Here is an 18,101-nt window from a genome sequence, read left to right on the forward strand (position 1 = left end):
GGTCACAATGCTAATGTCGGCTATATCAACAAGTAGTAATGTTATTATCATGCTGGTATTATATTACCTAAAGCTTCTCCAGACACGTAGAATGAGACAATTTTATTTAGCGGTAGGGTTAGAATATCTATCATAATTAAATTTCTGATTTTTATTACATAATAATCATAGCTAGAATATTTGATGTATAAAGATGTATTTAATAAGATTGAAAAAAGTGGTAATAATATTTGGTAATAATAATAATAATAATAATAATCTATAAAAGTTAATAAGCTTTGACAAAATTATTTTAAATAAACATTTAATTAATATAACCAAATATATAATAATATTTAATAACCCTACAGGTTAAAATAAGTGAGATTATAGAATTCGCCATATCTCATATACTTTGTGTTGAATTCTGGAGATAACTGTCCAAATTACTTTGTTACATGCTATTTAGATATTATAACATGGGCACTAATCATTAATGTTTATTGTGTTTTCATAAAAATTCAATATTGCAGATACCGAAAGTTTTATAGATGTGTTCTTTATATTACATTAGTTCTGTAATCCCCTCGTAATTTGGTTATACTTTTATGATAGACTTCGTCTGACAGTTTCTATCCGTTTCGGATGTTAGCAATCCTGGGTTTATGATACTTATTAGCTAATATTGTTTGTTATTAATTTTTTGTAATATTACAATACATAAAGTTGCAAGAGCCAAAGATATTTTTTTACATATATTTTTTATACTTTTTTGTGATACTATGTATGATACTATGTACAAGTCAGATTCCATAACCGCAATTTTTCTATATATATAGAATTCTAATATATATATATATATAAACATATACTCGAAAAACTTTTGCTTATAACATAATTGATAGAACTCTATGGGTAACGAACTTGTACCGACAAGAATTATGTCACGTAAATATTTACCGAATTATTTTAACAAAATAAAATGGTGGATTATAACCTCCTTCCCTCCTCTATCTATGAATTTGTATTTTTCTAATTAAATCTGTCAGATATCCAGTTTATACAACCAGTTTCGATTTTCCGTATGCAACTAAAAAATATATCCTGATCTCGAAGTCCAATTAACAAAATTAAATTAATGGAGACTAAACCATTCGTATATAATGTATCTTGTTGATAAAATTAAAAGGTTTCGAACTATAACTAGTATTATGTGTAATAATATATACGATTATAACATACAGGTGGCATAATCCGTAAGATAAGTGAAAGATTAGGATCTCTATGAGAATACCTTGTCGAGCAATTACACCGGCTAGCGTGAGATAATAACCATGTAAGCACGAGTTTGCCAACCGCGTTTACCACGCTGACCACATTTAACAAACTCGGGCGCGGTCCCAAGCAGTCTGCGATCGGCGTCGCGTAGCGATACCGGAATTACAACACGTCGTAAACACATGCCTGTGGGAATTATCAATGCGTCCCACGCGACACGCTCGCGGTGTAAGAAGAAAAAGGGAGTTCAAGAGAGGAGAATGGCAGGTTGTCCGTTCCGGCTGGTCGAGGCGATCAGTTTCTGTTTGGCCGCGAATGTGCTCGCATGCACGCACGCGCGCATCATCGTGAATAGAAAAACTCTTAAAAATATTCTTTTTAATTATTCGGATAACAATTTATGAGATATTCTGAAATGTATATTTTGTTTTTGTAAATGGACATTTAAAATCTATATCAGATTCAATTAGATCTCGGATAAATTGTGATTCTCCGTGTCAAAAATTTATTATCAAGAAGAAAAAAAAGAGCAGAATTTTAGACGCAAATTGTAAGAATTTTATCGCGATTGTGCAAAATGTCACTATACGTCGATGTGAAAAACCCAAGAAGGAAATTGCAAATTAGGGAAAGAAACTTTATAAGTTTCAGAGAAAGTTATTTGATCTTCTGAAGTTAATAGTATTGCAAAAATTTCTTGTTATTAAATGAATATTTCTCAACGATTGCAACGCGAAACACGCTTTAATTAATAAGGAATCATCGCGAAATATATCCGGATCTTACTTCGCTGTAGCCGGCGTCGCCGTTATGAATTCTTCAATTATTCCTTAGCTCTCTCATTTTCTTATTCATTTCGCCGTAAATATTATTTTTATTTATAATTATATTATATTACCCCACCGAGGAATATGTGGCCTTGCCGGCCAAGAGAGAATCACGTTACGGAGAAATATAAGAATAATCGACAGGCAATAGATCGTCCTGTCGGCATGGAATATTTAAATCGATCTTAATTTCTTTCAGTTTGAAAAAAATAGATCAATTTTGATTCTACATAAATGTCCACAAGTGCAAACGCTTAAATAGCAACGGTGAAAAAAACAAAGAGAATAAGCGAATTAAATCAAATTATCAAACTTTGGAAAAGTTATTATTCAGTGAATTGAATAAAAAGCAAATTTGAATGTCTACTATACTGGCAAAACAAAGACTATGATCGTGCAGTTTTTGCAAATTGTGTGTCGACGAGCATGACTGATCAAGTTAAACTAAGCACTCGAGGAAAGTGACTTTGATTAAAAGAGAAAAGAAGAAGAGGCAAGGAAAGAAGAGACAATCGATCGTCGTAACCGGGATGGTGCTCGGCTAATTGTGTGTAAGATAATTGTATTTTGCAATTACTTGGATATTTGTTAGAAAATGTTGGAACTCGTGGAGCGCAAAACCAGCGGAATCTCCTGGCCTACATGTCGCACTCAAAATCTCGACACCTTTGGAAAGAATTCCAAAGGAGACATACTCTTTAGACGCAGGGAAAAGAGTTGTGTGCGTGAGAAAGGATGGCGAAGAGATAGCAAGGGCTTACTCTGCTCTCTGGGCCAATTGAGCTGCAGCGATTCTTACAGTCCAGACACACTGGGAACGTGGAGGTTTCATAAGGTGTCTCGCACAAGGTAAAGACACGTCCTTATCGCGGCGAACCGTGTCCATAATTGTCGTTCCAGTAAGCTTTAATTACTAGACGTTCTAGAAAATTGCACTTTTTTCACTAACAAAACAAACATTTTCTCTAACAAAACCGATTGTCGACTTACTAAATGTATAACATCGATTAACTCAAATTTAACAAAGAAGTAACGTGTTACATCTACAAACATAACGAATGATTTAATCTGTACTATAATCGTTGAAACAAGTGCATCGCGATCACATTTTTTATGCGTGATCTTCCGCACGCGATGCTGTAACGATTAGACGATGCAAAAGCGCAGAATCGAGAAAGTAATAGTGAAAGGTAAGCTGCATACGTGGGCGTTAATTGCAGGTGCGTAGAAGTACTAAGGTGGGTCAAAACCGGGGTACGCCAGACTCTCTCGTCCTTTTTTGCATCGGCATTCAATTTTTCGTTAGAACTCTTTTAAAAAAAATTAAGAAGTTGCTGATGCTAAATATCTGCAATCTTGTAATAAATAGAAAGAACGAAATGAATTAAACATTACTCTGAGGAAAAAGCTGTCATTTTCATTAACATACAGCGCAAAAAATGTATTTGTATAAACTTGTTGTATAAATGTTGGAATAACATTAAAACATTAAGACAAAGTACAAAATATCTTTAGACACTCATAAGAAAATTAGAAATTAATACAGATTATTGAGAAACCAAGATATCAGGTTTCAGTTTTCAATTTCCATCTGATATGTTTCTTAACGAAGAAAATAATCTCACGCTATACAATGTAATATTAATTATTAACATATCGCGTAAGTAGTTATTTATATTCGCCCGTGCGATTTGTACGTGCTCAATGACGTTCTTTCCTTCACATGCAGTGCGTACTCACTCGTAATTTATGTCCTTTCAATAATTCTACCACGACCTACGATTCGTGAGATCGTAAACAAATAAAACACGTGTGTTGCAACAATTCGCGATTGCAATTTGCATCGTGATTATGTCGGCGTAAAAAGTTCATGCGACACGTCGGGACTTTCGGTTAATTTCGCAAATTCACCACCAGTCGCGAAGAGAAACCGCGCAGAGATGGACACTAATTGTCTAATTTTTGCGCAAGTTTTTATTTTTTTACCATTACTGATTCTTTTGCAAAAAAATACGTTTTTGAATATGTTTTTTTATTTACATTTGAACTGCAGATATTTAGCATAGAAACATAAAATTGATTTTTCTATTGCCTTTTACTCTCTACTTTAATATACTTGAAGAATATTTATAAAAAGTTACTTCTTATTTTGAACTATAATATACATATCTCACCACAAGAAAAACAGTGCCAAATTGAAATATATTCTATTTATGAAACATTGTTTTATATATATGAAAGAAATTGTATTCTTAGTTATATATAAAACATCTTAGTTGTATATAAAACAATGATGATAATATTTCTTTTGTATGTATATGTAATTTAATCTTCTTAAAAAGTTTGATAATCTTAAATTTCAGCAAAATACTATATTTTTATTTTATTATAATAATCTAAAAAAAGAATACAAAAACAATATAACAGTTTTGATAATAAAAAGTTTTAACTCTTGGTTTGAAGATATTATTACTCTCTTCCTAATATTTTCCTTCTCTATTTATGAAAATTATTGAATAATGAAAATATACTTTTCTTGACTATACAAACTATATAAACTGTATAAACTATACAAAAATTTCTTCATGTAAGTTATGTCTGTCAATGCTATATAATCTCGTTTTATTATTTAATATTTCAAAAATAAAGATATTCTCAAAACAAGTATGTTGTTTTTTCTGTGAATAAAATTAAGTAAAATTCCGAAAGGGACACAGGTGTTTTCTCATTAATACAATAACATATAGCGTTAGCCTAGTGCACTCTCATAATTCTATTCGTGTAATTACATCCGCGATGATTTACATATACTCCCATATCGGTTTACGGCTGCAACACAGATCGGTGCATGTAACATTACGCGAAGAACTGGGTAAAAATTGGTCGCGCATAAATTGGTATCAGCAAGCAACTCGAACTTTCGTAACAAGCGCAACTAAATCTTTTTTTACGATGTGCTTATCTTTTCCTGTTATCGATTTTATATCATGAATTTTTTTCATCACATAATAAAATTATGAAACTTGCTTTCGTTGAAATTTTTCTATGCCATTTTAAAAATAAGATAATTTTTTAATTTCTATACAGTGATATATAGAATGTCATGAGATGAGAATAAATTTAAAACAATAATCTTTTTTAATCTGTTGAACTAAACACGATTTTTAATTAGTTTAAATTTAGAACACAATTATCGATTCTTTCTAGAAGCTTTGCGTGCCGAACGACGTCGTGGCTGGTGGTTCCTAGCATAAACACTAGGTCCCTGATCGACAGCATTCTTTAGCCGGATGTCGCTCGTATATTTGCCTTAATAACTGCAATGCAAACGCAATTTACTGTATATAATGTTTCGTCGATTCAATTGTATCGAAAAAATATTATATACGGAGAAAATTTTTTGTGATATTTTATTACAAAATTTACTACAAATTTCACTATTTATGGTGATAAATTTGGAATGACTTGATAACCTATCAAAATTATGATTATAAATTATAAGTAACGATAAAGATTTTTGAAATATACAAAATACATAAACTGATAAAAACGATCATAGCATTGTAAAATGTTCTAAGGTAAAATTTTCACAATTCAAGACAAATTTTTTTATGTAATAATACATAACGACAATATATTTAATATTATATAAAGAACTTGTATCCAATATGCTCCCCCTAAGGTTTGGAGATTTTTCCAATGTTGATTACATATATACTCAAAGTGTCCAACTATGTATTTTCCTCTTTTTCGTAAATATTTTTGAAAAAATGCAGAATAACAGAATCAACATGTTTAATTAAGCATTTATTAACATATGGAAATATACTTAGGGAAAAAATTACACAATTATTCATTAAATAATGAAACTGTGTTTGTTTACTACAAGGAGCGTTATCTTAACTTTTACCTGTCAAAAAGCTTCAACTAACTAGAGACAGATAAGAAATACTAATCAAAAATTGAACATTAAATAAAGAAATTTTAACTTTCTTGTATATTAAATAAGATATATTGTATTTTTAGTAGTGTTCCTGACCATAATGATTCACAATACAAGGAACTTTCTTTGTTCAATTATAAACAAGATAATTTAATAAAAATCTAAAATAAATACATAAAGCATAAATAAAGAGCTACAATAATATGAATTGTGGATATTTATAATTGCTACGTGATAATTACACAAAGCAAAAACTTGCCTTTGAAATTTTAAATTCAGAAGAATAAAGTGTGATTACAAATCGCAGAAAGGAGATATTGAGCAGTTAACTAGCATAAATAAGTCATATCAACTTTCTGAGTGATATATTAACGTTATCCGTGAAATTTATTGTGTAACTATTTGAAAATGGGGGATGAGCCAAATTGGGTTCTTGGCCATATATATATATATTTTTTTTGGGGGGGGGGTATAGATACCTTATATATACATATATATACACATACATATACATATTATACATTGGGCCGATTAATTTATCATGGTACATAGTAAAATTATAATGATTGATTAAATTAGATTAAAAATAATTATGTCGCATATGTAAAACATTGTATATTTATTGCCACTTAATATTTATTTTATTGTTTATTTCAAACAAATAAAAATCATAAATTCAACATAATTTAAAATTATTAAAATTTAATATAATTTACTAAAAACAATAAACATTTTATATTTTACTATTAAAATATAAAATATATATAATAGATATTAACAAATCAAGGATAATCATATATAATTCTTCGAAATACAATGTTGACTATTACGATTTTCAAAGTAAATTTAATGAAAAAATTATTTTTACGTTTTGCGAGAGAATTTTTTTTTTCCGAGAAAAGATTTCATCGAAAAATTGTTTTGTCATTGCAAATTTAATCATTATTAGTGTATAATACATGATTATTATGTATCAAGTACATGATTATTATGTGACTTAACAATATCTCGCGCGAATAACAGGCTTTGCCACGATCGACGCAATTTCGACTTTCGAATCATTGATCTGCATGAATGTCATCAGTTGACAATCGTGATTCGATTACTTCAATAATGGGACGACAAGATACGACGATTTGATTTGTCTCGCTGCATTTCTGTGCAGCATTGACGTGATTTTTCACGATTTCTTGCTACATTTTCTTGGTCATGGTAACATCTGAAAGCGTCGTTTGGTTTCGCAACAGCTCTGATGCTACGGTGACGGTGCCACTGTAGGGCTTGCGATTACATTCGTCGCAGCCACGGGATGCAACGTTTCATGTATCCAACAGATCGAAATGATCGTGTGTCCTTCAGGGTGAAACGAATTGTCACGGGACTGCATGGATCGCGTGAATTATTCTTGTCACGACTTCTGAAAAATTCGCGTGCGTTTTTTCTCTCTGATCGCGCGTAGTTTAATCAAATGTATTGTTTCGCTGTCTGTATAACGGATTTAGAAAAATATATGAATTGTATATGTTCTTAGTTGTACAAGATAATATAAAATATTATATTATGGATTAGTCAATATGTTTGTTGTCTGTATAAAATTATTTAAATAATTATTTATATAAGGAAATGACTTTATCTTATCTTTATCTAGAATATTAAAAGAAGGATATTTTCTCCATTTTTATTTGAGATAAAAGAATGTTTTTTTTTAATTATATAACAAGTTAACGGGAATATGAAATATTGTTCTTATTTTTAATCTGTTAGTTATTATTTACCCTACAAGAGAATTTTTTTAAGTGATAACAAAAGATTACACAGCTCAGAAAATAGTGACCCAATGTGAAAATTTCTTTAAAACCATAAGTAATTCAAAAATTTGTACAAGAAATTATTAGTCATTAAAATGTTAATTGTATATTCCCTTTATACTTTTTGTAGGTAATTATTCCAAATCACGACTCCACCTCCAAATGGGCTGAAAATTTTTTTAATGGCTTCTTATGGTTAAAAAGTAATATAAATAACAATTTTTAGTCGGAGAAAGTACAAAAAAAACTTAAGAAATACAGCAACATAAGTATGCTCTATGGTCACATGCGCATGCGTTTTAGTGATTTTTCGGTAGATTTGCGAAATTTCAACTCAAAATATAAGTAGTATACAACTTACAATAAAATTTACAAACATTTAGGGCAATCTGACAAAAGAGGGATTACTTCCAATGACAAAATATCAAGATTATAAAGGAACCAACGCGGTGTTCGATATACATAAACAATCAATACACACACACACACACACACACACACACACACACACACACACACACACACACATGGGGGAGTCTGGGTAGAAGTGCGCAAAAGTATGGTGCGAACTTTTTTGTTGATAAATTACGACTTAATTGACATAGTTATTTCTCAACAAAGTACACACCGTACTTTTGCGCACTTCTACCCAGAGCACCTCTACCGACGGGGTGGATGTGAGAGGGCTCCTCCTTTTCGTGTGTGCGTGCGTGCGTGCGTGCGTGCGTGCGTGTGCGTGCGTGCGTGTGTGTGTGTGTGTGTGTGTGTGTGTGTGTGTGTGTGCGTGCGTGCGTGCGTGCGTGCGTGCGTGCGTGCGCGTGCGTGCGTGCGTGCGTGTGCGTGCGTGCGTGCGTGCGTGCGTGCGTGCGTGCGTGCGTGCGTGCGTGCGCGCGCGCGCGCAACATCCCTGGCAGGACGAATTTCATTCCACATTAATTAGAAAACAATGGTACATTTTTTAATCTTTTTTTGTTTATAAATTTTTTTTTCTTGTACTTTCCTTAATTTAAAATTGTTATTTACATTACTTTCTAAGCATAAGAAGCCATTACAAAAAATTTCAGCCCATTTGAAGCCATGATTCGGAATTAATTACCTTCTTTTGATTTGCACATGGATTCAAATCAAAAAAGCAAAATTTGTTTAGATTGAATTATTTGAAGAACTTTTGTTTTTAAAAAATAAACATATACCTAAATATATACAAAAATATATAAATATAATATTGTTTTCGTATTATAAATTATTTTATTTAATAATAATATTATCTAAAATTTATTATAGACAAAACTTTACATGAATTTGTCTTTTATCTAAATAAATTAAAAATTTATGTATAAAATATGTTTACATCTAATTTATCTTATCTTTATCTAGTTAAGTTTTAGGTCATTTAATCATAACAATAAGATTAATTAATTGTGAACGCGTCACAGAGATACACCAATTTAAATCCCAAATTGAGACTTGCTTAATACAATATCTAGATAAGATAGTTCTATTATGTAGGATTTAAGAGTGCAAGATCTTTATCATGAAAAATTTCACAAAATGTAAAAATTCTTAAATACTACATTTTATTAATTATAATGTTATTTTCTTCTTATAATTAGAGGCATTATAATACTTCTGCAACTCTAAAAAGATTGAAGTCCTTACATGTAAGGTTAAAAATACAAGGACTTCGGGTTTAGTTTTGTCACCAAAATTTTGAAATAAACTTTTATGAGATACGCTGATTAATTGATCTTTACCAAGCGCAAAACCTAAAAATTTGTGTAACGAATTGTCTTAAATGATACAATGCATAATTGTAGGTGTGAGACGTACATAGTCATCCATTAAGTCGACTCTTTTGTTTTCTTTTCCATGTAGCCATGAGGGGATGAGCACTGGTGCAGGAGATGGAGGTGGAGGCAGCGTCGGAGGTGTCCAAAGCAGTGGCGGTGGCAGAAACACCCCGCCACATGGCTCGCCCACCCCTATGGACAAAGCAACCTTAAAAGTCCATCTTCCCAATGGTAAGTTATTCTATTTCAAAATATTTTATCAAAGAACCCGTACTACACCTCTGTTAGATGAGAAAATGAAAAAACTAATTGACGAAACATGCTTCTTCCTTGTTAGAATAAATAAAAACAGTTGGTGATATCATTATTATTTTATTGTGTTTTCATGAGCATGTTTTTCAGTTGTAAATATCAGCCGAAGGGTAAAATTATATAAATTTCTCCATTCTTCTTTATTAAGGAGATTCTCCAGTCTTTTTATATAAAAACTTGTCACTGAGTTTTTTAGACTAAATTTACAATTAATACACTGAAAAAAATAATATATTCAATAAGATATGTTATTGCGGGCTGCTAATTACAGATGTACTCAATACAATAATATATGCTATTGCAGTATCAACATTGTACTTGCATTAATAGCAAATTGAGTATTGAGTATTTTATGTAATTGGCAGCCCGCAATCACATATGTTATTGGCTATATTACATTTTGTTCTGTGTATAATAAGCAATTCTAAGTTTATTCAAATTTTTTGACAGTATAATTTTCTTTAAACAACTATCCAAAATTGAATCTAAAATAAGAAGAAAATTTTAAATAAGGAATTGTAAACAAAATATAAAAACTATACCAATAAAAAAGAATTTATATATATATATATATATATATATATATATACATATATCATTTTTTAATATTTAAAAAAACGAAGTTTTATTATCATTTTTATATAAGATCGTATACAATAGTTATAAATTTATACAATCTCTTTAGTATAGTGTTACACTAATAAAAATGTAGCAGTCTTGTTACTACATTTAAATCATTATTATAAACAACTTTTTTTAATCTTTCACACACACACACACACACACACACACACACACACACACACACACACTGATGTAGAATAATTACCTGTTTTTTAATAGACATATTCGTAATTATATCTTGAGACAATTCTTTCTTTGGCAAAAATTTGTTCGAAGCTTAGTTTTAATTAATTATAGAAGATAAGTCTCGACTCAAAATTTAGTTGTATTCACATGTAAGTTGATATATTGATATATAGGTTTGTCAGATTAAATTATTGATGATAAATCTGTAGTAAAAATCAAGCGACGCAGTAGCGGCGCGACGCCAAGTACATAAAAAATCGTGCCTCGTGACACAAACTTCACTGCGCAAATGTCGTGGCGCTACTAAGCTTTATTTATCTGGAATTTAGCTGTCAAATTCACTTTCAGTTGAAATATCTCAGAATCTAAAATTATAATAAAAAATTTAATGCAATTTTATTATATAATATTGATGTAAGCTTTCAATTGCGACCGATTGAGTCCGATTAAAATTCAATTCAAAATCAAAACACTCAATTCTGAGATCTCGAGATCTCTTGCGTGAAAAAGCTCACTTGAATTATTTTCCACAGATTCACATGTACACACATAAAGTCAGTTTGCCGTTTAAAGGGCTTCAATGTGCCTACGTACAATTTTGTAAAATTAAAATAAAATTATTTTGTAATGTAAGTGGTGAATATTGGTACATGAAAAAAATATAATAAAATTGATTATAAATAAAATAAGTAAATAATAACATTAACAACTAATATGTAAATAAAAATATATTGATAAAAAATTAATAAAATTACAACCCCTTGAATGTTGAAGCTATACCTATGGTAAAGACATTTGTTAATCCAAATATATATAAAATTAGCACAATACAATAATATAATTACATACATATATATATGTATGTATGTATTGCGCGCGCGCGCGCGTGTGTGTGTGTGTGTGTGTGTGTGTGTGTGTGTGTGTGTGTGTGTGTGTGTGTGTGTGTGTGTGTGTGTGTGTGTGTGTGTGTGTTAGGTAAATGTAACATTACAATGTAAAAAATGCAATTATATGAAAATAGAAATTCATACAAATTATAACATATTGCTACTTTATTTACCTGAAAAATGAAGAAAATTATGTTCTTTTGAAAGTAAATGTAATATAATTTTTCTATACTTGAAAAAACTGATATAATAAAATCAAATGGTATTTTTAATTTTTAAACTAATGTTATTTAAAAAGTAAGAAAATAACAAATCTGAATATTAAATCTATACCTATGACAAATATATCTGTCAATGTAAATAAGTATAAAATTATTAATGCAATCTTTCATCACAGTGAAAATATAATTGATGTACTTTATATAAACATGATATGTACTAAAAGCGCAAGAAAGCGGTGTTAATGAATGATTTAAGCAAGAATTTAAATATAGAAAAATGCAACTGGCCTCGAAATGCTAAAAATGCATATTCTTTGCAGAACAAATAAAATAAAATATATTAGATTAGGAAAATATATATACATACATATAAAATTAACACATTCAAAAGTATGTATAATAAACATTTTAATATATATATATATATATATAATTTTTAAAAAAAATTTTTTAATTTTTACAAAAAGAAGTGAAATTTCATTTAAAAAAACTTAAAAAGGTAAAAAAGATACGCCAATTACATAAACGCGTGCTCTCAAAAATAATTTTGAGATCAATACAATTAGCCAAGTATATTTTTTTTTAATTTAAAAAATTTAGAAAAACCTCTTAAAAATTTATTTAAAAATTATTAGAAAAATGAAAATATTATCAATGATAAGAGATAGTGAAACAAAAAACTTGACGTGTCCGTTGTATTTTTCTGTATTTCCAAGGCTTTATGTTATTGATATTGATAAATGTATATACAAGAATGCAATTAATGCGAGCCGGGCACGCCAAGTTTTTTGTTTCACTATCTCCTATCATTAATAACATTTTCATTTTTTAAATAATTTTTGAATAAATTTTTATGGGGTTTTTTTAAAATTTTTTTTTAATATACTTGGCTAATCTTATTTTATCTTTATTTTTTTTACATTTTAATTATATAATTTTTAAATCAATATTTATTATATTTCTTTAAGTTTTTTTTTTAATATCTATTTGGCTAATTGTATTGATCTCAAAATCCTTTTTGAAAGCACGCGTTTATGTACCTGGCGTATCTTTTTTACCTTTTTAAGGTTTTTTATGTTTTAAAATTTAAGATAACGAATTTAATATAAATTTTCTTGAACTTAATTAAAATTTTCTAGAAGTCTTTAAGTTTAAAATCTGATTTAAAACATTAGTTCTTTACGATAGAATTTTGCTTTATACGACCTACAATTTCTATACCTTTGACACTGTTAACAGTAATACTTTACACTTACTGTAGCTCATAATTTTATACTCGTTTATTTAGTTTGTACTATTTATATTTTATTTATATTCCATTTGGAATTCAAAAGCATAGACTTTTCTACTTGATAAAGGCTCAAATAGAGGGCCGAAACATTGTAAATTTTCAATAAATCATTGTCAATCTATAAGTCTATTATTCTTAATTGTTTAATTACCACTGTGACAACAAGTTTCAGTATTAGTATTAATTAGTTATTTTTATATGATTTGTCTACAATACTGTGAAAAAAATATTGATTTATTTATTCCCATTGTGTAAGGTTCTATTCTGTCTAATCTCGTGTTTTTAAAAAATCTATAAAATATGAGTAAAATTTATTTATTTATTTAGATCTGACGCCTTGAATTTGAAAATTTTGACTTTACGTTTACAATCATTAACTCGAAGAACCTTTGGAAAATTAATTTCACTAGAATCCAACAAAATTTAACGTTTTTATCCGTCATATTAGATCCGCCATTTTAATTTTGGATTTTTGACTACAGATTTATAATCAATGACCCTAAAAACCTTTATTAAAAGATGAATTAAAAATTATTCTTTAAAAAGTCAAGTACAGAAAAGTTAAACTGATGACCGATGTGAATCTGGCGTCCAACATTGTTTTAAGAAAACAATGTAATTTGATTGTACTTCGTTTGTACCCGTTTGTACCTCAAAAGGTTAAAAAATACCAGGGGATAAAAAAATAGTTAACGCCTAACTATATTTTTAATTCTGCTTATGTCATTCGAAAGAGAATCGTTTGTACCTCTGTTAAAATCGTTTGTATCTCAAAGTACCGGAAGTACAGGCTTTTCAAAATTCGCTCAAGAGATAATTTTGACATTCTTTGAGATATCGAAAAACAGCCAAGGCCATTCGAAAGAGAATCGCTTGTACCCGTTTGTACCACTTTTCATTTTGTTTGTACCTTAACCGATTCGGAATTACGCTATTTCTTAATTTTTCAGTATATGGCAAAATGGCACTTCCACTATTTTTTGAGATATCGAAAAACGGCAAATGCCATTCGAAAGAGAATCGTTTGTCCCCGTTTGTATCTCATACTTCCGGTCTCTTTGAGGTACAAATGATTTCAACGGAGGTACAAATGGGTACAAACGATGCTCTTTTGAATGGCCTTAGCCGTTTTTCGATATCTCCAAAAATATCAAAATTACCTCTTGAGCGAATTTTGAAAAGCCTGTACTTCCGATTCCTTTGAGGTACAAACGATTTTAACAGAGGTACAAACGGATACAAACGATTCTCTTTCAAATGGCATAAGCAGAATTAAAAAATCTTATAGTTGGGCGTTAACCTTTTTTTTACCCCCTGGTTTTTTAACCCTTTGAGATACAAACAATTTTAACGGAGATACTACAAACAGGTACAAACAAAGTACAATTGAACTACATAGTCCTTTTTTTTAACAATGTTGGGCGCCAGGTTCACATCGGTAAACTGATACATACTTAAACTGAAAAAAAAATTTAAGTAATAAGTAATTTCAAGTTGAAACATTTAGTCAAATTACTTTTTCTCTCATTGTCAATATAGAATATTTTATTCTATATGTGAGAATAATATTGAAGAATATTATTAGAATATTATAGACGTCAGTGAACCTAGCACCCCCACCACTAAAAAAAAAATTTGGACCTACCCTATAATTTTCTGCTAATTTTCTGCTCTAGTTCCGAATTTTTTGCTCCTATCCGTTTGCAGGAAATTAAGATCAAAAGTGGGAGTGCTAGCTTTACGTGATGCTAGCACCCCCACTAATAAAAAAAAAATATATAAACAAAAAATCAAATATACCAGAATTTTCTGCTCATTTTAGGCTTTAAGAAACTGTAAACAAATATCAAAAATATTGAACGGTTATCCAAATACCGGTACTCAAAAACATTATACCGCAACATTATATGGGAAAATGGTTAAAAACAACAAGCTACCAGGATAATACCATACCAGGACAACTTTAAAACTATTTCTTCAATCAAATACTCGTATAATATACAATTTTTAAATATTCAATTTGCAAAATAAATTTACAAAGTGTAAAATTCACAAAAATACAAGAGTAAAATACCATTATAAAATTATTTGCTGCATCGACTGTGGTATCAAAATGTTCCCCTATTTTTCCGCTCTTAAAATACCAAATCCCGAATTTTTTGCTTAACATATAACTTGTGCAACTTAATTGTTATTCCGCGCGTGCAAGAGTAAACTACCTTAAAAAAATTATTTGCTGCATTGAATGTGGTATCGAAATGTTTCTTTACTTTTCTGCTTTTAAAATATCAAGGTCCCGAATTTTTTGCTCGATATATAACTTATATAATATATAATATATAACATTGTTGCACAATTAAGTTGCACATGTTATATGTTGAGCAAAAAATTCTGGTATATTTGATTTTTTGTTTATATTTTTTTTATTAGTGGGGGTGCTAGCATTACGTGAAGCTATAGCACCCCCACTTTTGATCTTAATTTCCTGCAAACGGGTAGTAGCAAAAAATTCGGAACTAGGACAGAAAATTAACAGATAATTAGCAGAAAATTATAGGGTAGGTCCGAATTTTTTTTTTTTAGTGGTGGGGGTGCTAGGTTCACTGACGTATATTATAGACTTTATGCACAATAGAGGAATATTAAATATTAGGAATAGAAATTAAAATTTTAGAATCAGTTTTCTCATTAATCACTACTGATAAATACTAAGTAATAATAAATATGTTGTATCTTGTACGAAGTTATGTCTTACATTTTATTCGTATCTGTTATGCGTACACAGAGCCTAAGATATAGTACATACTTATAAAAATATAAGAATATTCTCAGAATATATTTTCTTAAAATCTATTTTTAAAAGGGTTTTTACAAATACTCAATTTTCATAGTGGAGGATTTGAAATTATGCCATGAACTAATATGTGCTGAGAGAGGGTAAATGTCAATAAAATTAAAATATATATAACTTGAGAAGAAAAAAGATACGTTAAATTATTAATTAATCTTATTATAATCTTTATTTCTTGATACTGCAATACAGGTGGCTTTAACGTCGTCAAGTTCGGTGATGCAATCGACGTTAGAGGTATCATCTCTTTGGTAACTAGTCGATTAGCCGTTGGTACTAGACATTATCGAAATCTGTATGCGATGAGACTACATCATCCCGGATCCGGAGAGAGTTATTGGTTGCATCAGGATACAACAATGTATCAGGTATAGATGAATATGCGTATCTATATAACACGATATATTTTGTTTTTCGCAATTTTCTTGACGTATCCGTTTTAGGTACAAGAAAAGTATGAGCGCAAGCATCCGCATTGCGAATGGAGGTACGAACTCCGAGTGCGTTATCTTCCTCAGAACCTGAATGATCTCTATGAAAAGGACAAAGTGACGTTTTACTACTATTATGATCAGGTACAATGACACTCGACAATTAAGCAAAATTTGACGTTTTAGAAATAAATAATTTTATTTATTATATTTATCCATATACATTTAGGTGCGAAACGATTATCTGCTTGCAAACCACGTCACTCTTGATCAGGACATCGCGGTTCAACTCTGCTGTCTGGAGATCCGTTATTTTTTCAAGGACATGCCGCAAATTGCTTTAGACAAGAAGAGCAATCTGGAATATCTCGAGCGTGAGGTAAGATTTATTAAAGCGACAAATTTTACAATAATAAGATTGGACTTCATAGCAATACAGTCTGCATATTCGCATTCACTCCTCATCCTTTTGTTATACAACCTGAAACGAACGTGTTTATATATATATATATATATATCTTTATAGGTTGGTTTGCATAAATTTCTGCCGCGTTCCGTGCTGAATGGGATGAAACCAAAAGCGCTCCGAAAATTGATACAGCAACACTTTAAAAAAGTCGCGGCGTTGTCCGAACTCGAGTGCATGTTTAAATTTTTTGAGCTGCTGCGGGCACACTATCGCTTCGACCAGGAAAGATTTATATGTGCTTTAGGGGTAAGCAATAACATATGGAAATCCAACCTTACATAATTATTTTAATTTGATAAAATTTTTTTCAAATTTGTATCCAGCTAAAATTTTTAAATACACTTCTGTAATATTATTCTTTCTTTGTATCTAATAAAAATAAATCAAATTTTAAGCGAAATATGTGAAAACATTCATAGAATTTATATTTACTTTTTATATTTAATATATTCAATATCACACTTGTGTAATTTCTGTTTTTTATAACTTGTAGTCGAGCTGGTCAATACCTGTAGAACTAGTCATTGGACCGGATTTAGGTATATCTTACATGGCTCATCGAGGCGGAACAGTAGTACGTTTCACATACATCTTTTACATTATACATATACATATATTACACACACACACACACACACACACACACACACACACACACACACACACACACACACACACACACACACACACACCTATATATGTATGTATGTATGTATGTTTGTATACATATATATAGCTTTTGTAATATAATTCTGTGTAATTCCGTAGAAAATAAAATTATCATAATTCTACAACGAATTTTTTCTGAAATAAAATTTTGATTACAGCCGACTAGAATGGCAGAATTTTCACAAATACAATCCATCCAAACATTAGTATCGGATTGCAAAGAACATGCAAAAGCATGCATTAAATTGAGGGTTGCGGGTGCCGCGGAGACTCTCAGTATCACTTGTTCCAGTCTGGATCAAGCGGAAAGCCTTGCAGATCTGATTGATGGATATTGCAGATTAGTTACAGGCAGCAACACTTCATTGTGGAACAGAAAAGGTACAAATAAAAAGTATTATCTTCACTATTGCAAAATAAAAAATGTAGTAAACTTTATCTTTAACTTTACTAATTTTAAAAAAAGATGCAAATCGTATCTCTAAACTATTTATTTATAAACTATCATTCTATTAACGCTAATAAAATATATTAA

At 30.0% G+C, this 18,101-nt stretch overlaps 1 protein-coding gene across 11 annotated transcripts in view; it reads left to right on the top strand.

Annotated features, from left to right (window-relative positions):
• The window catches only part of LOC105833444 (focal adhesion kinase 1), a 106,213-nt gene that overhangs the window by 70,436 nt on the left and 17,676 nt on the right, over positions 1-18,101 (top strand). For 3 of the 11 annotated variants that reach the window (XM_036291561.1, XM_036291560.1, XM_036291562.1), the window contains exons 3-10: positions 2,284-2,933; positions 9,711-9,856; positions 16,190-16,365; positions 16,441-16,572; positions 16,658-16,807; positions 16,955-17,143; positions 17,391-17,471; positions 17,725-17,947. In XM_036291561.1, coding sequence (XP_036147454.1) covers positions 2,680-2,933; positions 9,711-9,856; positions 16,190-16,365; positions 16,441-16,572; positions 16,658-16,807; positions 16,955-17,143; positions 17,391-17,471; positions 17,725-17,947 — 1,351 coding nt within the window. In that variant the 5' untranslated portion in view covers positions 2,284-2,679. Of the gene's footprint in view, positions 1-304; positions 2,934-9,710; positions 9,857-16,189; positions 16,366-16,440; positions 16,573-16,657; positions 16,808-16,954; positions 17,144-17,390; positions 17,472-17,724; positions 17,948-18,101 lie in introns of those variants that run through there. The other 8 variants (XM_036291565.1, XM_036291566.1, XM_036291564.1 and 5 more) reach the window with 5 other exon arrangements.

The sequence above is a fragment of the Monomorium pharaonis genome, chromosome 8, assembly GCF_013373865.1.
Source record: "Monomorium pharaonis isolate MP-MQ-018 chromosome 8, ASM1337386v2, whole genome shotgun sequence".
Classification (NCBI taxonomy): Eukaryota; Metazoa; Arthropoda; class Insecta; order Hymenoptera; family Formicidae; genus Monomorium; species Monomorium pharaonis.